The sequence below is a fragment of the Heterodontus francisci genome, chromosome 13 (assembly GCF_036365525.1).
Source record: "Heterodontus francisci isolate sHetFra1 chromosome 13, sHetFra1.hap1, whole genome shotgun sequence".
NCBI classification, from domain to species: Eukaryota; Metazoa; Chordata; class Chondrichthyes; order Heterodontiformes; family Heterodontidae; genus Heterodontus; species Heterodontus francisci.
This window is the reverse complement of record NC_090383.1, coordinates 95,416,897-95,438,343: the sequence shown is the minus strand read 5'-3', so window position 1 is coordinate 95,438,343 and position 21,447 is coordinate 95,416,897. Positions and strand designations below refer to the sequence as shown.

At 44.2% G+C, this 21,447-nt stretch overlaps 1 protein-coding gene across 6 annotated transcripts in view; it reads left to right on the top strand.

Annotated features, from left to right (window-relative positions):
* ppm1ba (protein phosphatase, Mg2+/Mn2+ dependent, 1Ba) overlaps positions 1–21,447 on the top strand; it is a 181,373-nt gene that overhangs the window by 107,225 nt on the left and 52,701 nt on the right. For all 6 annotated transcript variants that reach the window (XM_068045216.1, XM_068045213.1, XM_068045214.1 and 3 more), the window contains one exon: positions 6,781–6,898. In XM_068045216.1, coding sequence (XP_067901317.1) covers positions 6,781–6,898 — 118 coding nt within the window. The remainder of the gene's footprint in view (positions 1–6,780; positions 6,899–21,447) is intronic.

Sequence of the window (21,447 nt, the reverse complement as noted above, 5' to 3'; positions counted from 1 at the left end):
TCTAAACTTTCTGGCTCAGTTGTGACAAGTATTTTTGGGTTCTGGAGCTGAGGCGTGTTGTTACCTTTGCTTTTGCTTACCAGCCCATTCATTTGATACAGCCAGTGCAATTTGCTGGCTGAGTGGTATATAATCAGCCTTTTTTCTTTAATCTCGAGTACTTCATTATGAACAGTTTTGATTTTCATTTTAATTGAAGTTCGTGAAGCAACAAAATTGGTTGTAGTTCTATCTTCAATAATATCTGTTATGCATGTTGCTGCAAGTCCACATACAGTTGTGGGAAATTGGTCTTGTTTGAGTTTACATAAATTCCTTTACGTTGCTTTGGAACAAGGCGACGTGGCCAGCGTTTGAAGCAGGGTAAATTCAAAACTAATCTGTGAAAACAATGTCTCAGTGGGTGAATGGTCAATCTGTGGAATCGGGTCCTGAGGATGACTGTGGAATCAATCAGTTTTGAATCAAAATCAATTAGATTTCCTTTAGAAAATGCTATATTGGGATACGGTAAAGAATTAAATTGAGACATGACACATGGTAAGCGTAGCTTGCTTGGAAGGAATAGCTGACTTTGGGCCTATGGTTCCCAAAGCTCTTCAGTACTGGGGTTTTCCTATTGACATTGCTGGGTCTGTTGTGGACAATTGTTGGAGACTAATCAGAACTCCATTATCATTGTATCATGTGACTACCAGGATGGTAGAAGGAGAATGAGATGGACCTTTGTCTTTTTTTTATCCAGCAATTACTATGTTCCTATGTCTGAAGGAGGTAACTTGGTTTTGGTGGTTAATAGTTTTTTTAAAATGCTGTTACGTTGAAACTGTTAAATGTTCTTGAATGTACATTATCTTGTGATTTTATATTGTAGCACTTTTAATTTGTGCTGAGGTTCTAAGCAAGCAGCCCTTAAGGGGAGACTTGGTACATATGAGTGCTTCCCTTTCTATCAAGTGTGCCACGGGCCCATTTTGGAAGATCAGTAGAAAAGTGCATGCTTTCTCGTGACTAACAAAATGTTGGGTTGTGAGCTCTGTAGGAGGTGTGTAGTTTGCTTTGTGTATATTTAAATGTATTGTCAGTGAGAGTATCTTGTGCCTGTCTGACACATTCATCACTATTGGATCATCTTGATGTCTGTGTATCGTCATGTGGAAGCCAAGTTGTTCGATATTTGCCTGGTGTACAAGTACAGTAAAACAAGACGATTTTATATTATGTTGGGAATACTCAGCAGGCTAGACAGCATCTGACGAAAGGTCATCAGTCTGAAAAGTTAACTCAGTTTCTCTCCACAGGGATTGTTATTTTTTGGCATTTCCCCCCCCCCCCCAGATTTACAGCATCCACAGTATTTTGCTTGCTTTTATGCTGTTTGCTGTGTCGGTATTGTTACGAGCATGGTGGGAGGAGTGTACTGCTAATTCAGTGCCACTTCTCTGCAGGTCACAACATATATTTAAATTTTCTCACTTACCGAAACAGTCAATAGATACTCTATTTTTCCCCAGAATGAAGCACACCAACCACGTTTCTTTAATAAACAACAAAATTATCTGTTTATTATACCCCAAGTCTTAACCAATAATAAAGTAAACATACATGCGTATTCAAGTATTAAAGCCCCTTATTTTTATCCTAGCCCTCACACTTTCAGACACAACTGGTTAACCGGTGGGAAAAAAAGGGATTCTTATTTCCAGCTGCTACAAAGAAATAGAAGGAATAAAAAAAACTTAGACTGAAGAGAAGGTATAGAAGTCCTTTGTTTTGGTGAGGTGTCCCTAAGGCTGTCAAATGGAAGCTTCCCAGAACAGTTCTTTGCAGGTGATGTTGATGATTCATTTGGGTCGGCCTTCAAAGAGATTCAGCACAGAAGGCTTCACATAAGTCTTACATCAGGTGCGCAGCAACACAGGTTTCAATTCTCACATTTAGTGCAAAATTCCTTCCAAGGTGCAAGATTTCTGCAAACATGCAGGATTTCTTCAAATACAGGAGGCAACAGTACAACTAGATGCAGGAATTCTTCAAAGAGAGAGAGATATCGGCTGTTGTTTTCTGTTCTCCTGGCAGGTCAGGAAGCAAACTTCTTTCTGGTTTTGGCCAAACACCCACTGGCTTTTTTAACAGTTCAAAGTAAAACAAAAACTTTCCAGAGGCAAGCTGTATGAGAAACATAAATCTTGGTTTGCCATTCCCTTGTAAACATTCTTTTCAGAGTCACAAGCGTAAACCCCCTGCTGGACTATTTGTAAACAGATGCTTTCCAGTAAGATTTGTTTAATGGTCAACCTTCTGTTGACCTTCCTTTTAAGAAAAATACACAAAGTTCAGCCTCTTCAAGATTCCAGATGAATCAGTGTCCACAATCCAACTATAATTTCTTAAAACATATTGTACAAAGAAAAATAGAAGCGCTCATTTAACAGTATGCAAGCATTCAATATCTTATTAAAAGGAAATTTTCCCACTTTTAAGGGGGAAAAACTTAACTAACTTAGAAATGCAGTTTTTGCTTAGTGTTGCATATAAATTCTGTGTTTAGTGACTACCCAGTGAAAAAATTTCTTTATGTAAGCATGGTATAAAAGTATAAAATTAACTTTGCATAGGAGTACATAGGATATATGGCACAGAAACAGGCCATTTGACCCAACCAGTCCATGCTGGTGTTTATGCTCCGCTCGAGCCTACTCCCATCTTTACTCATTTTAAATCAGCGTGACCCTCTATTCCTTTCTCCTTCATATGTTTGTCGCCCTTCCCCTTAAATGCACCTATACTGTTTGCTTCAACTACTCCCTATGGTAATAAGTTGCACATTCTCACCACTCTTTGGGTAAAGAAGTTTCTTACGAATTCCCTATTTCTTGGTGACTGTCATATTGATGTCTTTCAGTTATACTCTTCCCCACAAGAGGAAACATTCACTCTGTATCCACTCTGTCAAAACCTTTCATCATTTTAAAGACCTCTATTAGGTCACCACTCAGCCTTTTTTCAAGGGACAAGAGACCCAGCCTGTTCACCCTTTCCTGATCTATATATCTATGTATTTCTGGTATCATCTTGTAAATCTTCTCTGCATCCTCTCCAGTTCCTCTCCATCCTTTTTATAATAGGGCGACCAGAACTGCACTCTGCTGTACTCTGTGTGGTGTAACCAAGGTTTGATACAGGTTTAGGATAACTTCCCTGCTTCTCAATTCTATCCCTATAGAAAGAAACCCCAGTGCTTGCTTTGCTTTTTTTAAATGTCCTTGCTAACCTGTGCCACTACTTTTAGTGATTGGTGTATTTGTAATTAGCAATCCCTTTGTTTCTCTACCCCACCTAGACGTGCACCTTCCATGTAATAAGTGAACTTTCTTCCTCCCAAAATATACTACCTCACATTTATCTGTGTGGACCTTCATTTGCCAATTATTTGTCCATTCTACAAGTTTATTAATGTCCTCCTGTAATTTGTTGCACTCCTCTGCATTATTGACTATCCACCTGCAATTTGATGTGATCTGTTTAGAAATTGCGTTGTTGATTCCAAAGTCTAAATTGTGAAGAGCACTGGTCCTAGAACTGATCCTCGTGGAACATCACTATCCACCTTCTGCCACTCTGAATAACTACCCTTTATTCCCACAGTCTGCTTTCTATCTTGAATCCAGCTAGCTGTCCTTTCTGCTTTTTGTCCCCTGATTCTGCATTCTCTGACCTCGTTCATTAGTCTATTATGGGGTACCCTATCGAAGGCCTTTTGAAAATCCAGATAAATTACATCTGCATTACCATTGTCTACTCTTTGCACCTCATCAAAATAATCAATAAGGTTGGTCAAGCGAGATTTTCCCTTTTGAACTCCATGCTAACTGTTCATTATGAAATTTTTATTTTCTAGATGTGTTTTCTGTTCTCGCCTTTTACTGGGGATTCCATTTTTTTTTCTCTACCACTGATAAGCTGATTGGTCTGTAATTCCCTGGATCTGTTCTATCCTTCTTAAATATAGGTATTATGTTAACTATCTGCTAGTCCTCTGGCACTACACCTTTTGCTAATGAATTATTAAATATGTGTACTAATGCCTCTTCCTTAGATTATTTTAACATGTGTGGATATAATCTATCCGTACCAGGGGTTTTATCCTCTTCGAGTTTGATTATTTAATACAACCCCCTTTTTTATTTTAAATGCACTTATCTCATTACTCATCTCATCATCCAGCGTCACGTCCACTGTTCTATTTCCCTGGTAAATACTGAAGCGAAGTAATTATTTAATATTTCAGCCATCTCTGTATCGTTATTTGTGGTGCGATCCTGTCTATCCCTTAATGGCCCTAGGCCCATCCCAGCCCTCCTTATTTATTGATGTGCCTGTAGAATATTATGCTATTTTGTTTTGTGTTACTTGATAATTTAGTTTCATAGTTCCTGTTTGTCTTCCTAGTTTTTTTTCCTAACTTCTCTCTCAATCCCTTTGTACTCTCTCTTACCATGCACTCCTCAGCTGTCTGCTTCATGTATGCCTCTTTCCTTACCCTCAATTTTTCCCTTGTGTCTTTATTCATCATGGAGTTTCATTAGTGTTCAATTTGTTCTTTCCTTTTAGCAGGATGTATTTTTCCTGAAGTCTGTTGAACACTGTTTTAAATGTTTCCCTTCGATATTCTACATCGTTATTTGTCAATATTGTTGCCCATTTTATTTTCCCAAATTCTATTCTCAGCCCCTCAACATAAGCTTTTTTCCAATCTATTAACCTGGTTTTCCTCATACTTATGTCCTTCTCTATTATTGTCATAAAGAGGATTATATTATCGTCACTATTGCCTAAAAGTTTCCCTACTTTTACTTCTCTTAAACTGCTCTGGTTCATTCCCCATTAATAGATCCAGTAGTGAATTTTCCCTTGTTGGACCTTTTACATCGTAGGTTAGAAAGGAGTCCTGTGCACATTGTAGAAACTCCATTTCCTTATCCCCTTTACCTACTTCTTCTGCCCAATTAATATCAGGGTAGTTGAAATCCCCCATGATTATTCCATGTTTTTTACTCCATTTCCTAATTTGTGTGCATATTTCTTCCTCCGCCTCCTTCCAGTATTAGGTAGTCTGTAGATTACACCTATTAGTATGATTGATCCTTTATTATCTTTTATCTCCATCGATATGGATTCTATTTTTGACTAGCTGATGGCTGTGACTTTTTTTTCTACTGCCGTTGTTATCCCTAATAAGTGCAGCTACACTTCCCATTTCCCCCTCTATTTTTTTCTAAATATGTTATAACCTGCAATGTTTAATTCCCAGTCCTGATATTTTCTGTAGCCAGGGGCTTGATTTTTAGCGCCCGCCCTCTGGGGTCAGGAGCAGAGGCGGGCAGGCGCTAAAAATAGTGCTGCCGGCCGGTGTGCTGGTTCCCCGGCTCCATCCTGCCCCCGGGCTATTTTCACAGAGGTGGGATTTGTTGGTGGTGGGGGGGTGGGTGGAAGGCTGGTGTGGTGCAGAGTGGCGAGTAGCCGATCAGGCTTGTTAAGGGCCATTTAATGCCAACCTAAGGAGGCCGACTGTGATTCTTCAGGCAGCGGGGGCCAGTATAGCTATCTGGCAGCAGACAGTGGGGCCAATACTCCAGGCAGGCCTAGAACCTCTCTCTCCCTCCCTGCCAGCCTGTGCAGCAGCAACTGCAGGCTGCCCTGTAGAGGGGCTTCCCATCTCCACAGGGGTGGCCTGGCAAAAGCCTTTTTTAAAGTTTAAATTTTATAGTTGTATAGAGGGCGTCTCCATTTTGCGGTGCCCTCTCCCTCATTTATCTTCCATTGCATCCTGCTGCTGCTTTCAGGCTGGAAGGCCTCTGGTCCCGCAGCTTCAAGAGCCCATCTGCTGTCCTTAACTGGATGACAAGCCTGACCTCTGGCCATTTATTGGCTGCTCTGGGGAAAATCCACATGAGTGTTTCCCACACAGTGCGGGCTTCTGACCCATATTTGAGCCTGACAGTGGGGTTCCAAGCCTGCAGGGAGAAACCTGCCCCATGTCTCAGTAATCTCTACTGTGTCTGGTTCCTCCCAACGCATGATTGTTTCCAGCTCCATTTTATTGTGCACACTGTGTGCATTGCTGTACAGACAGTGTAACTGATTTTCAATAGGATTTCCTGCCACTTTAGGTTTAACAATCCTTTTAGACTCGTGTTCTATAACTCTCGTTTACTCTGTTGCCATCAATGTCCTCCCTTAATTTACTCTTTCATATGCTCCTTTTTCCTGTTTTGTTTACATATAAGCTACTAACGTTTCTTGTAGATCTTCCCCTGCCCCCCCCCCCCAAAACTTACTAGTTTTAAAGCTTTTGTCACCTCCCTCCCAAGAAGGCATGTGTAGATTTCAAAACCACCTAATTTGTAATGTAAATAATGCAATTCAAAAAAAGGTTTTAATGACAATAAGCAAATTACTTCAGTTTCATGTGCAAATGATGGAATAGATTGCAAATTACCATTGTCAAAGGCCTGAGAGTAGGTTGCCTGCCTGTCATCTTACCTAGAGATTGAAAGAGAATTTTTTTAAAAATAAGAGCTAGAAATTCAACTACATATTAAAAAGTGCTGAAAACAGCAACTGAGATAATTCTGGAAAATGCAGGAAATTGCTCCATTATGTTGCTTAGTCAGTGATATGAATGTGACTGATCTGCACCCTAACCTATTAAAATATTCTTGCAATACTTCTCAATGCATATTAAGAGCTAAACTTAACTTTAATTTGTTTCTGTAGGGAAGTAGAGACAACATGAGCATTGTACTGGTCTGCTTCCCCAATGCTCCCAAAGTTTCAGAAGAGGCAGTGAAAAAAGATGCTGAATTGGATAAGTATCTGGAATCACGTGTTGAAGGTAGGTCATGTTTGGTCTATTTGTTGAATGCAGTAATTGAGATTTTTTTTTCAACAAAGAATTAGTGAATTTATCACAATTTTTATTTCAGTCGGCTGTTCAGAAGTAACTATTTTGAAGAATTTTTTGAACACTTTGGTTCTCCAAAATTTCCAAGATCTCCACATATAGGAACAGTTTAAATCATGTTCTTGCTTTCTACCCTGCATGTTATGGTAAAATGTGTAAGTGAACAAAAATAATTGCAAAAAATGTGCAGCTTCAATTGAAGTATTTTGAAATATACGCTGAAGATGGTAACAGTCAGTTTGTTTTCTCTCTTTCCTGTAAAACCTGGGTGCTGCTTCCATTCATTTTCAAGAAGAGCCATTCCTCAGACATCTATCAGTTTTTGTTTTGTTTATTTTGTCTCTGCACCTTTCACTTGATTTTATATTACCAGAATCATGACTAAGTCTTGTGAGCAGCATGCCTTTGTTTAAAATATATTGCCGGTGGAGAGAATCCTGATCAAGACACCTGTATAGGCCTGAGGTAGTTCCTATATGAGAATGTCTTCTGATGTCCAGAAAATGATTGTGTAGTGTATGTGGTGAACAAAAAGCTCTGTTAAACTGGAGAAATTCTTGGTAATTTTAAACCACTAGCCATTGGATCTACTCAGGAGCACTTTGAACAAGGCCCAGTACCACCTAAACTTGATTCCTTTCAGGACTTGCATAAGAACATAAGAAATAAGAGCAGGAATAGGCTATTCGCCCCTTGAGCCTGCTCCACCACTTAAGATCATGGCTGCTGCTCAACCACATTCTAGCCTGATACCCATATCCCTTGATTCCCTTAGAGTCCACAAATCTTATCGACCTCAGCCTTGAATGTACTCAATGACTGAGCATCCACAACCTCTGGGTAGAGAATTCCAAAGATTCAGAACTCTCAGCGAAGAAGTTTCTTCTCTTATCAGTCAGAATTGGCCATCTTCTTGTCGTGAGATTATGCCCCCTAGTTCTGAAGTGATTCCAGTTTTTTTTCTCTTTAAATGGTATTTCACTGTCCGTCCTCCGCCATACAATATGTTCATAGTGTCTTCTGATGACCAGCAGTTTAGTAGGGGCAGGGGTCTGGATTTTCAGTAGGTTACAATTTCCTGGGTAAAGTAGAAAATGTGTAGTTTCAGAGGGATTGTGCTGTCTACCATTTATGGTGTTCCCTCCACAGTGACTGTTGCCTAATGGTAATTTACTTACTAAATGCCTCTATTATGTGGAAAGTACCAAGAGGACAGAGAAGAGTGGATTTTGTTCCTACTACAATATTCCTTTACTTTGGCTTTTTAGTGTTCTACAAACCAGTATCTAAAGTTTGTAATGATGATAGTAGGGCCAAACTTTCTGTAGGATTTCTGCTTTTCCAATAAATTTCAAGTCTTTTTTGATGTAGTAGATGAGGGTATAATTACCAAGTTAGTTTAACTCTGCATTCCTTAGAGTGGGTGAGCATCAATCTTCCTTAAAAATTATTGATTTTGTCAACTCAACACTAAGAAGAGAACACACAGTAGTCTGTTTCTCTTGAGTTACCATTTTCTTTTGAGAGAGACCATCAGAACATAAGAAATCGGAGCAGTTGTAGGCCATTTGGCCCTTCAAGCCCGCTCTGCCATTCAATAAGATCAAGGTTAATCTGATCGTGACTTCAACTCCACTTTCCTGTTTGCCTCCATAATCTTTGACTTCCTTGCAGATCAAAAATATGTCTAACTTAGCCTTGAATATATTCAATGAGACAGTCTCCACTGCTCTCTGGGGTAGAGAATTCCAAAGATTAACAACCATCTGAAAGAAGAAATTCCTGCTCATCTCTGTCTTAAATGGGAGACCTCTTATTCTGAAACTGTGCCCACCACGAGGGGAAACATCCTCTCCGTACCTAACCTGTCAAGCTTCCTCAGAATCTTTTATCTTTCATTGAGATCACCTCTCATTTTTCTGAATTCCAGTGAGTATAGGCCCAACCTGCTCAACCTTTGCTCATAAGGTTGCCTTCTTCCCAGAAGGCACCTTCTCTGAACTGCCTCCAATGCAAGTATATCCTTCCTTAAAAGGAGACCAAAATTGTACGCAGTATTCTAGGTATGGTCTTCCCAGTGCCCTGTACAGTTGTAGCAAGACTTCCCTACTTTTAGATTCCATGCCCCTTTTAATAAAGGGCAACATTCCATTTGCCTTCCCAATTACTTACTGTACCTACATGCTAACTTTTTGTGATTTTGTGTATGAGGACACCCAGATCTTGCTGTACCACAGCATTCTATAGTCTTTCTATATTTAAATAATCTGCTTTTCTATTCTTCCTACGAAAGTGAATAACTTCACATTTTCCCACATTATACTCAAATCTGCCAAATTTTTGCCCACTCACTTATCTTTTCTGTATCGCTCTGCAGTCTCTTTGTATCCTTCTCACAACTTACTTTCCCTATCTTTGTATCTTCAGATTTGGCTACAATACAGTCGGTCCCTTTATCCAAGTCTTGAATATAGATTGTAAGTAATTGAGACCCCAGCACTGATCCCTGTGACACCCCACGAGTTTCAGTTTGCCAATCTGAAAATGACCCGTTTATCCTGACTCTTTATTTCCTGTAGGTTAACTAATCCTCTATCCATGTAAATATATTACCCCAACACCATGAGCTCTTATCCCATTCAGTAATCTTTTATGCGACACCTTATTGAATGCCTTTTAAAATTCAGATACACTACATCTACTGGTTCCCCTTTATCCATCCTGCTTGCTATATCCTCAAAGAACTTGAATAAATTTGTCAAACACAATTTCTATTTTATACAATCAAGCAGAGTCAACATGGTTTTATGATTTTCTAAATGTTTTGCTACTACTGCCTTACTAATAGATTCTGGCATTTCCCCAATGACAGTTATTAGGCTAACTGGCCTATAGTTTCCCGCTTTCTGTCTCCCGCCATTCTTGAAGAGGGGTGTTACATTTGTGGTTTTCCAGTCTGCTGGGACCTTTTCAGAATCTTAGGAATTTTGAAAGATTACACTACTGCATTCACTATCTCTGCAACCACTTCTTTTAAGACCCTAGGATGCAGGGCATCAGGTCCAGTGGAGTTGTTTGCCTTTAGTCCCATTAGTTTACCTAGTTTTTTTTTCTCCAGTGATTTGTTTTAAGTTCCTCCTTCCCTTTTGTCCCTTAGTTTTCTAATATTCTTGGGATGCTTTTAGTGTCTTCTACTACTAAGACAGATACAAAATACTTGTTCAAAGTCTCTGGCATTTCTTTGTTTCCCATTGTTAGCTCCCCAGTCTTACCCCTCCAAGGGACCAGTGTTTACTTTAGCTCTGCTCTTCCTTTTTATATACCTTCCATATAAGCTCTTACTGTCTGTTTTCATATTTATTGCTAGTTTACTCTGATATTCTAATTTCTCTTTTTCATTTTTAGTCATCCTTTGCTGGTTTCTAAAATTTTGCCAATCTTCTGTCTTCGACTCATCTTCACAGCATTGTATACCTTTTTCAGATTGATACCATCCTTAATTTCCTTAGTTACCCACAGATGTTTCAACCTTCTCAGAGTTTTTCTTTCTCAATGGAATATGTCTGCGTTGAGGGTTATGAAATATCTCCTTAAATATCTGCCACTGCTAATCTACCGTCTTCCCTTTTTACCCATTTTCCCAGTCTACTTTAGCCAACTCTGTCTTCATACCTTGGTAATTTCCTTTATTTAAGTTTAAGGTGCTAGTTTCAGACCCAAGTTTCTCACCCTAAAACTGAATGTGAAATTCACCATGTTATGATCACTCTTGCCTAGAGGATCCTTTCCTTTGAGATCATTAACTAATCCTGTCTCATTACACATTACCAGGTCTAAAATAGCCTGTTCCCTGGTTGGTTCCACAAGGTATTATTCAAAGAAACTATCCCAAATAAACTCTATGAACTCATCCTCAAGGCTATCTTTGCAATTTTTTTGTTCAATCTCTGAAGATTAAAAATGCCTACATTTACTGCAGTCTCTTTCTTACAAGCCCCCAGTATTTCTTGAGGTATACTCTGTCCTACAGTGTAGGGGGCCTATAAACTATTCTTTTCCCTTACTATTTCTTATCTCCACCTAAACTGATTCTACATCTTCATCTTTTGAGCCAAGATCATTTCTCACTACTGTACTGATCTCATCCTTTATTAACAGAGCTACCCCACATCCTTTTCCTTTCATCCTATTCTTCCGAAATGTTAAATAACCCTGAATATTCAGTTCCTAGCCTTGGTCACCTTGCAACCACATCTCTATAATGGCTGTCAGATCATACCCTTTTATTTCTCTTTGTGCTATCAATTCATCTATCTTGTTACAAATGCTCCGTACATTCAGCTAAAGAGCCTATAATTTTGTTTCTTTACCATTTTTCTTTACTCTGACCCTATTTGCTGGTGTGCTCTTATGTTTGTACACCCTATCCCTTCCTGTCACATTCTAGTTATTATCCATATCGCTACCCTGCAATATTGCCTTGTGTTTTCTCTCTAACTTCCTAAATTTCCCTGCACCTGAACCTTCCCTCCCACTATTTAGTTTAAAGCTCTGTCTAGAGCCCTAGTTATTCAATTTGCAAGGACACTGGCCCCAGCACAGTTCAAGTGAAGCCGTCCCAATGGAACATCTTCCTGTTTACCCAGTACTAGTGCCAGTGTCCCATGAACTGAAATCCATTTCTCCCACAGCAATCTTTGAGACATGCATTAAGCTCTGTGATCTTATTTATCCTATGCCAATTTGCTCGTGGATCAGGTAGCAATCCAGAGTTATTACCTCTGTGGTTCTGCTTGTTAATTCAGCCCCTAGCTGCTCATACTCTTGTGGCAGAACTTATTTCTTAGTACTACCTATGTCTTTGGTACCCATGTGGACCACAACAGCTGATCCTTCGCTTTCCACTCTAAGTTCCTGTCCAGCCCTGAGGAGATGGCCTTAACCCTAGCACTAGGCAGGCAACACAGCCTTCGGAACTCAAGCTGTCGGCTGCAGAGAACAGCATCTACACCCAAACTAAACTATCCCCTACCACTACTACATTCCTTTTTACTCCCCCAACTTGAATGGCTCCCTGCACCACGGTGCTGTGGTCAGTTTGCTTATCCTCCCAGCAGTCCCTGCTCTCGTCCACACAAGCTGCAAGAACCTCGTACCTGTTGGAAAAGTGTAAGGGCTGAGGCTCCTCCAGTGCTACCTTCTGGATCGCCATAACTGCCTCACATGTAGTCACAGCTTCCTGTCCCTGACCATGGACCAAATCTGAAGCCCTTAACTTAGGGATGTGACGGCCTCCTGGAACAAAGTGTCCAGGTAACTTTCTCCCTCCCTGATGCACCGCAGTGACCAAAGCTCAGACTCCAGCTCGTCAACTCTGAACCAAACTTCCTTGAGTTGCAGACACTTGCTGCAGTTATGCTTGTTGTGGATCATATTGCTGTCTACCAGCTACCATATGGTATAGGTGCAACACATTGCCTGCCCAGCCATGTCTATTTTGTTTTATTTAACTAATTAGGGTTTCAAGGTTTTAATTATCACTCAATGAATATTTGTAGTTATATTAAGTAATACAACTAGTTAACCTATAAATTTATTACAGTCCTGGTATCTCCCCAGTCTTAGTTTAAACTACTGTCCTAGTTTTGCGAAATAAAAACTGTAACACTCAGTAACCAATCACCTACCTGCTCACTGAATTAATGCCTCTAGACCTCAGCTCTCAGGACTTGCTGTCTCTTGCTCCCTCTCTCGGGCAGCTTCATGTTTTGTAAAAGACCAGAACAGCACCTCTTCCCTCACTCACTAAGTACTCTGTAGAAGCTATACTCCGTCGAACTGGTCTCCATGCGTGAGCAAAAGCCTCATGTATTTATACGAGCAAGAATTCCAAAGACCTGAGTCAGCCCCTGTTGACCAGGTAGCCAGTTTGAACTAGCCACCAAACTAACCAGTACTGATAAATCCTACTAATAATCAATACAGTTCACCAAAGAACAAAGAACAGTACAGCACAGGGACAGGCCATTTAGCCCTCCAAGCCTGCGCCGATCTTCATGCCTGCCTAAACTAAAACCTTCTGCACTGCCGGTGACCGTATCCCTCTATTCCCATCCTATTCATGTATTTGTCAAGATGCCTCTTAAACGTCGCTATTGTACCTGTTTCCACCACCTCCCCTGGCAGCAGGTTCCAGGCACTCACCACCCTCTGTGTACAGAACTTGCCTCGCACATCCCCTCTAAACTTTGCACCTCTCACCTTAAACCTATGTCCCCTAGTAACTGACTCTTCCACCCTTGGAAAAAGCTTCTGACTATCCACTCTTTCCATTCCACTCATAACTTTGTAAACCTCTATCATGTCGCCCCTCCACCTCCGTTGTTCCAGTGAAAATAATCCGAGTTTATCCAACCTCTCCTCATAGCTAATGCCCTCCAGACCAGGCAACATCCTGGTAAACCTCTTCTGTACCCTCTCCAAAGTCTCCATGTCCTTCTGGTAGTGTGGCTACCAGAATTGAACACAATATTCTAAGTGTGGCCTAACTAAAGTTCTGTACAGCTGCAGCATGACTTGCCAATTTTTATACTCTATGCCCCGACCGATGAAGGCAAGCATGCCGTATGCCTTCTTGACTACCTTATCCACCTGCGTTGCCATTTTCAGTGACCTGTGGACCTGTACATCCAGATCTCTCTGCCTGTCAATACTCCTAAGGGTTCTGCCATTTACTGTATCCTTCCCACCTGCATTTGACCTTCCAAAATGCATTACCTCACGTTTGTCCGGCTTAAACTCCATCTGTCATTTCTCCGCCCAAGTCTCCAACCGATCTATATCCTGCTGTATCCTCTGACAATCCTCAACACTATCCGCAACTCTACCAACCTTTGTGTCGTCCACAAACTTACTAATCAGACCAGCTACATTTTCCTCCAAATCATTTATATATATATATATATATATTACAAACAGCAAAGGTCCCAGCACTGATCTCTGTGGAACACCACTAGTCACATCCCTCCATTCAGAAAAGCACCCTTCCACTGCTACCCTCTGTCTTCTATGACTGCGCCAGTTCTGTATCCATCTTGCCAGCTCACCTCTGATCCCATGTGACTTCACCTTTTGTACCAGTCTGCCATGAGGGACCTTGTCAAAGGCTTTACTGAAGTCCATATAGATAACATCCACTGCCCGCCCTTCGCCAATCATCTTTGTCACTTCCTCAAAAAACTCAATCAAATTAGTAAGACACGACCTCCCCTTCACAAAACCATGCTGCCTCTTGCTAATAAGTCCATTTGTTTCCAAATGAGAGTAAATCCTGTCCTGAAGAATCCTCTCTAATAATTTCCCTACCACTGACGTAAGGCTCACCGGCCTATAATTTCCTGGATTATCCTTGCTACCCTTCTTAAACAAAGGAACAACATTGGCTATTGTCCAGTCCTCTGGGACCTCACCTGTAGCCAATGAGGATGCAAAGATTTCTGTCAAGGCCCCAGCAATTTCTTCCCTTGCCTCCCTCAGTATTCTGGGGTAGATCCCATCAGGCCCTGGAGACTTATCTACCTTAATGCTTTGCAAGACACCCAACATCTCCTCCTTTTTGATAATGAGATGACAGACTATCTACACTCCCTTCCCTAAGCTCATCGTCCACCAAGTCCTTCTCTTTGGTAAATACTGATGCAAAGTACTCATTTAGTACCTCGCCCATTTCCTCTGGCTCCTCACGTAGATTCCCTTCTCTGTCCTTGTGTGGGCCAACCCTTTCCCTAATTACCCTCTTGCTCTTTATATATGTATAAAAAGCCTTGGGATTTTCCTTAATCCTGTTTGCCAATGACTTTTCATGACCTCTTTTAAAATTAGTTAAACTAAACCTTATTCAAAAAAGGTATTGCTCACCAGCTACACACTTGTTCCTTAGTATTATTTAATTTTTTACTCCTTTTTAGTCTGCCAGTTGTTGAGATGTTATAACCCAGCTATTTACACACGCACCCAAACAGTAGTTAGGACCTGATGGACTTCATCCTCGGGTCTTAAAAGAAGTGGCTAGTGAGATAGTTGATGTGTTGGTTTAAATTTTCCAAAATTCCCTAGATTTGGGGCAGATTCCATTAGATTGGAAAATATCAAATGTAACTCCTTTATTCAAAAAGGGAGACAGACAGAAAGTAGGAAACTATAGGCCAGTTAGCTAAACAGCTGTCTTAGGGAAAATGTTAGAAGCTGTTATTAAAGATGTTATAGCAGGGCACATAGAAAAATTCCAGGTGATCCGGCAGAGTCAACATGGTTTTGTGAAAGGGAAATCATGTTTAACCAATTTATTCTAGTCCTTTGAAGAAGTAACGTGTGTGGATAAAGGGGAACTGGTGGATGTACTGTACTTAGATTTTCAGAAGACATTTGATTAGGTACTACATCAAAGGTTATTGTGGAAAATAAAAGCTTATAGTGTAGGGTGTAAAGTATTGGCATGGATAGAAAATTGGCTAGCTAGCAGGAAGCAGAGAGTAGGCATAAATGGGTCATTTTCTGGTTGGAAAGAAGTAACGAGTGGTGTGCCACAGGGATCAGTGCTGGGGCCTCAACTTTTTACAATTTATATAAATGACCTGGAGGAAGGGACCAAAGGCAAGTTTGCTAAATTTGCTGATGACACAAAGATAGGTAGGAAAGTAAGTTGTGAAGTGGACATAAGGAGGCTGCAAAGTGATATAGATAGGTTAAGTGAGTGGGCAAAGATATGGCAAATGGAGTATAATGTGGGAAAATGTGAAATTGTCCATTTTGGCCCAAAGAATAAAAAGAAGCATCTTATCTAAATAGTGAGAGATTGCAGAGCTCTGAGATGCAGAGGGATCTGGGTGTCCTAGTGCATGAATCGCAAAAGGTTAGTACGCGCGTATAGCAAGTAATTAGGAAAGCTAATAGAATATTACCGTTTATTGTGAGGGGAATTGAATACTATAGTAGAGACATTTTGCTACATTTATACACTGCATTGGTGAGACCACATCTGGAGTACTGTGTACAGTATTGGTCTCCTTATTTGAGGAAGGATGTAAATGCTTTGGAAGCAGCTCAGAGAAGGTTTACGAGACTAATACCTGGAATGGGCGTGTTGTCTTATGAAGAAAGGTTTGACAGGTTAGGCTTGTGTCCACTGGAGTTTAGAAAAGTAAGAGGTGACTTGGTTGAAACATATAAGATCCTGAGGGGTCTTGACAGAGTGGATGTGGAAAGGATGTTTCCCCTTGTGAGAGGATCTAGAACTAGGGGGTCACTTTAAAAATAAGGATCGCCCATTCAAGACCGAGATGAGAAGAAATTTTTTCTCTGAGCATCGTGAGTCTTTGGAACTCTTCCTCAAAAGGTGGTGGAAGCAGAGTATTTGAATATTTTTAAGGCAGAGGTAGATAGATCCTTGATAAGCAAGGGAGTGAAAGGTTATTGAGGGTAGGCAGGAATGTGGAGTTGAGGTTACAGTCAGATCAGTCATGACCTTGTTGAATGGCAGAGCAGGCCCGTGGGGCTGAATGGCCGCCTTATGCGCTTAATTCATATGTTTGTATGTAGATCAACCCTTAAAACACTTAGAATTCCTTCACTCACCAAATTTCTGAATGAAATACTCAGCTGTACTCTGTTGAGCTGGCCTCTGTGCTACTTACTCCTGTAATAGTTAATCCTCTGTCGAGGATGTCATTTTTGATGACACCATGGCACTGAAGTGAAAACACAGGAAAAAAAACATAGAAAATACGAGCAGGAGTAGGCCATTCGGCCCTTTGGGCCTGCGCCGCCATTCAAAAAAGATCGTGGCTGATCTCTAATTCAGTACCCAGTTCCGACTTTCTCCCCATATCCCTTGATCCCTTTGGCATTAAGAAACATATCTATCTCCTTCTTGAATATATTTTATGACTTGGCCTCCACTGCCTTCTGCGGTTGAGAATTCCACAGGTTCACCACCCTCTGAGTGAAGAAATTTCTCATCTCAGTTCTAAATGGCATATCTCGTATCCTGAGACTGTGACCCCTGGTTCTGGACTCCCCAGCCATCGGGAACATCCTCCCTGCATCTAGCCTGTCTCGTCCTGTTGGAATTTTATAGGTTTCTATGAGATCCCCCCTCATTCTTCTAAACTCTAGTGACTAGTCGACCCAATCTCTCCTCATATGTCAATACTGCCATCCCAGGAATCAGCCTAGTAAATCTTTTTTGCACTCCCTCCATGGCAAGAACATCCTTCCTCAGATAAGGAGACCAAAACTACACACAATACTCCAGATGTGGTCTCACCAAGGCCCTGTATAACTGCAGTAAGACATCATTGCTCCTGTACTCAAATCCTCTTGCAATGAAGGCCAACATACCACTCGCCTTCCTAATTGCTTGCTGCACCTGAATGCTTGCTTTCAGCGACTGGTGTACAGGGACACCCAGGTCTCATTGCACCTCCCCCTTTCCCAATCTATCACCATTCAGATAATCTGCCTTTCTGTTTTTGCAACCAAAGTAGATAACCTCATATTTATCCACGTTATACTGCATCTGCCATGCTTTTGCCCACTCACCAAATCATATTCGAGCCTCTTTGCATCCTCCTCACAGCTGACATTTTGGCTTGCCACCCAAAAAAAAGACCTGCTTATTCCTACTTTCTGTTTCCTGTCTGTCAACCAGTTCTCAATCCATGCCAGTATATTACCCCCAGTCCCTTGTGCTTTAATTTTGCGCACTAACTTCTTCTGTGGGAGCTTATCAAAAGCCTTCTGAAACTAAGACAGGACAAGCGTACTTCCCTGAGAGAAAAGGCTGTACCTCCAGCCATACGCCATTTTCTCTGAACTGCTCTTAAGTGTCAGCTGAGATGATGCACTTCAGTTGTTAAATGGGTTTTGAACCAACAACCTTCTGATTCAAACTAAGGCTACTACCACCTGAACTAAGCTGACACAAGTTAGGGCATTGAGGAGAGAATTCAGGAAGCACTTTTGCCGCACAGTAATGGAAGTTTGAAATAAAATCTGAAAATGCTGGGAAAACCCAGCAGATCTGGCAGCATCTGTGGAGAGAGAAACAGAGTTGACCTTTCAGGTTGACATCCCTTCGTCAGAGGATGTATCATTGACCTGAAACTTGAACTCTCTTTTTCTCTCTTCAAAGGTGCTGCCAGACCTACTGAGTAATTCCAGCATTTTGTGTTCTATTTCAGGTTTCCAGTCTCTGCAGTACTTTGTTGTTGTAATGAAAATTTGAAATTCTTTCCCTAAGGCTGTGGTTGCTGACTTAAATTTTCAAGACTGAGATAGGTCGTGGTATGTTAGAAAAGGATATCAAAGGATATGAAGCAAAGGTGGCAAATGAAGTTGAGCTACAGATCAGCCATGATCAAATTGAATGGCAGAACAGGCTTTTGTCGGTGGTGTTGGGGGGAGTGGCAGTGAATGACCTACTCCTGTTTCTATGGCACATTGTGACATGAAATACCTCTGTGTATTTGCAACTTTACGGTAAGAGCCACTTGTTATTATCTGCAGGAGTCCTAATGGGGACCCTTCCTCTAAATCAGGGTTGCCCAACATATGGCCCGTGGGCCAGGATCTGGCCTGCCAAAGGTTTCCATCCGGCCCGAGGATGATTTCAGAGACTAGACATTTTCCATTGTCGTTGTCTTTCAGACCGACTTTTAAAAAAAAATTGTAAGTCAATTTCGCAACTGACAGGTGCTGACATCGGGAACAGTGGTTTCCCACCTTCGGACAGATTTAGGGTTTTCCGGTAGGAATTGACTTTTTTTTTAAAAAGCCCCCTGGCAAACCAAAATCTGTCAGAAGTTGGGAAACTGTTGTACCCAATGTCAGCAGCTGTCAGCTGTGAAACTGACTTCGCGCTTTAAAAAAACACTGACCAACTACAAAGCATAATGCTGAGTGCGGCTGCTCTCTGTAATTCATAGAGAAGGAGGGTGGGGTGGGGTGGTTTGTGCAGGAAGAGACAGAGAGGGAGGGGCGGGGTGCGGTGAGAGAGAGGGAGGGGCGGGGTGCGGTGAGAGAGAGGGAGGGGCGGGGTGCGGTGAGAGAGAGGGAGGGGCGGGGTGCGGTGAGAGAGAGGGAGGGGCGGGGTGCGGTGAGAGAGAGGGAGGGGCGGGGTGCGGTGAGAGAGAGGGAGGGGCGGGGTGCGGTGAGAGAGAGGGAGGGGCGGAGTGCGGTGAGAGAGGGAGGGGCGGGGTGCGGTGAGAGAGAGGGAGGGGCGGGGTGCGGTGAGAGAGGGAGGGGCGGGGTGCGGTGAGAGAGGGAGGGGCGGGGTGCGGTGAGAGAGAGGGAGGGGCGGGGTGCGGTGAGAGAGGGAGGGGCGGGGTGCGGTGAGAGAGGGAGGGGCGGGGTGCGGTGAGAGAGAGGGAGGGGCGGGGTGCGGTGAGAGAGGGAGGGGCGGGGTGCAGTGAGAGAGAGGGAGGGGCGGGGTGCAGTGAGAGAGAGGGAGGGGCGGGGTGCAGTGAGAGGGGGGCGGGGTGCAGAGAGAGAGAAAGAGAGGGAGGGGCTGGGTGCAGAGAGGGAGGGAGGGGCTGGGTGCAGAGAGGGAGGGAGGGGCTGGGTGCAGAGAGGGAGGGAGGGGCGGGGTGCAGAGAGGGAGGGAGGGGGCGGGGTGCAGAGAGAGAGAGAGGAGGGGCGGGGTGCAGAGAGAGAGAGGAGGGGCGGGGTGCAGAGAGAGAGAGAGGGAGAGGGGCGTGGTGCAGAGAGAGAGGGAGAGGGGCGTGGTGCAGAGAGAGAGGGAGAGGGGCGTGGTGCAGAGAGAGAGGGAGAGGGGCGTGGTGCAGAGAGAGAGGGAGAGGGGCGTGGTGCAGAGAGAGAGGGAGAGGGGCGTGGTGCAGAGAGAGAGGGAGAGGGGCGTGCTGCAGAGAGAGAGGGAGAGGGGCGTGGTGCAGAGAGAGAGAGAGGGGGGCGTGGTGCAGAGAGAGAGAGAGAGGGGGGCGTGGTGCAGAGAGAGAGAGGGGGGCGTGGTGCAGAGAGAGAGAGGGGGGCGTGGTGCAGAGAGAGAGAGAGGGGGGCGTGGTGCAGAGAGAGAGAGAGAGAGGGGGGCGTGGTGCAGAGAGAGAGAGAGAGGGGGGCGTGGTGCAGAGAGAGAGAGAGGGGGGCGTGGTGCAGAGAGAGAGAGAGGGGGGCGTGGTGCAGAGAGAGAGAGGGGGGCGTGGTGCAGAGAGAGAGAGGGGGGCGTGGTGCAGAGAGAGAGAGAGGGGGCGTGGTGCAGAGAGAGAGAGAGGGGGGCGTGGTGCAGAGAGAGAGAGGGGGGCGTGGTGCAGAGAGAGAGAGAGGGGGGCGTGGTGCAGAGAGAGAGAGAGGGGGGCGTGGTGCAGAGAGAGAGAGAGGGGGGCGTGGTGCAGAGAGAGAGAGAGGGGGGCGTGGTGCAGAGAGAGAGAGAGGGGGGCGTGGTGCAGAGAGAGAGAGAGGGGGGCGTGGTGCAGAGAGAGAGAGAGGGGGGCGTGGTGCAGAGAGAGAGAGAGGGGGGCGTGGTGCAGAGAGAGAGAGAGGGGGGCGTGGTGCAGAGAGAGAGAGGGGGGCGTGGTGCAGAGAGAGAGAGGGGGGCGTGGTGCAGAGAGAGAGAGAGGGGGGCGTGGTGCAGGGAGAGAGAGAGGGGGGCGTGGTGCAGGGAGAGAGAGAGGGGGCGTGGTGCAGAGAGAGAGAGAGGGGGCGTGGTGCAGAGAGAGAGAGAGGGGGCGTGGTGCAGAGAGAGAGAGAGGGGGGCGTGGTGCAGAGAGAGAGAGAGGGGGGCGTGGTGCAGAGAGAGAGAGAGGGGGGCGTGGTGCAGAGAGAGTGAGAGAGGGGGGCGTGGTGCAGAGAGAGTGAGAGAGGGGGGCGTGGTGCAGAGAGAGAGAGAGGGGGGCGTGGTGCAGAGAGAGAGGGGGGCGTGGTGCAGAGAGAGAGAGGGGGGGTGTGGTGCAGAGAGAGAGGGGGGGCGGTGAGGGGAGGGGGCGGTGAGAGAGGGAGAGGGGCGGAGAGAGAGAGAGAGAGCGAGGGGGCGGAGAGAGAGAGAGAGAGAGCGAGCGGGCGGAGAGAGAGAGAGAGCGAGGGGGCGGAGAGAGAGAGAGAGAGAGAGAGCGAGGGGGCGGAGAGAGAGAGAGAGAGCGAGGGGGCAGAGAGAGAGAGAGAGCGAGGGGGCAGAGAGAGAGAGAGAGCGAGGGGCAGAGAGAGAGAGAGAGCGAGGGGGCAGAGAGAGAGAGAGAGCGAGGGGGCAGAGAGAGAGAGAGAGCGAGGGGGCGGAGAGAGAGAGAGAGAGCGAGGGGGCGGAGAGAGAGAGAGAGAGCGAGGGGGCGGAGAGAGAGAGAGAGCGAGGGGGCGGAGAGAGAGAGAGAGAGCGAGGGGGCGGAGAGAGAGAGAGAGAGCGAGGGGGCGGAGAGAGAGAGAGAGAGCGAGGGGGCGGAGAGAGAGAGAGAGAGCGAGGGGGCGGAGAGAGAGAG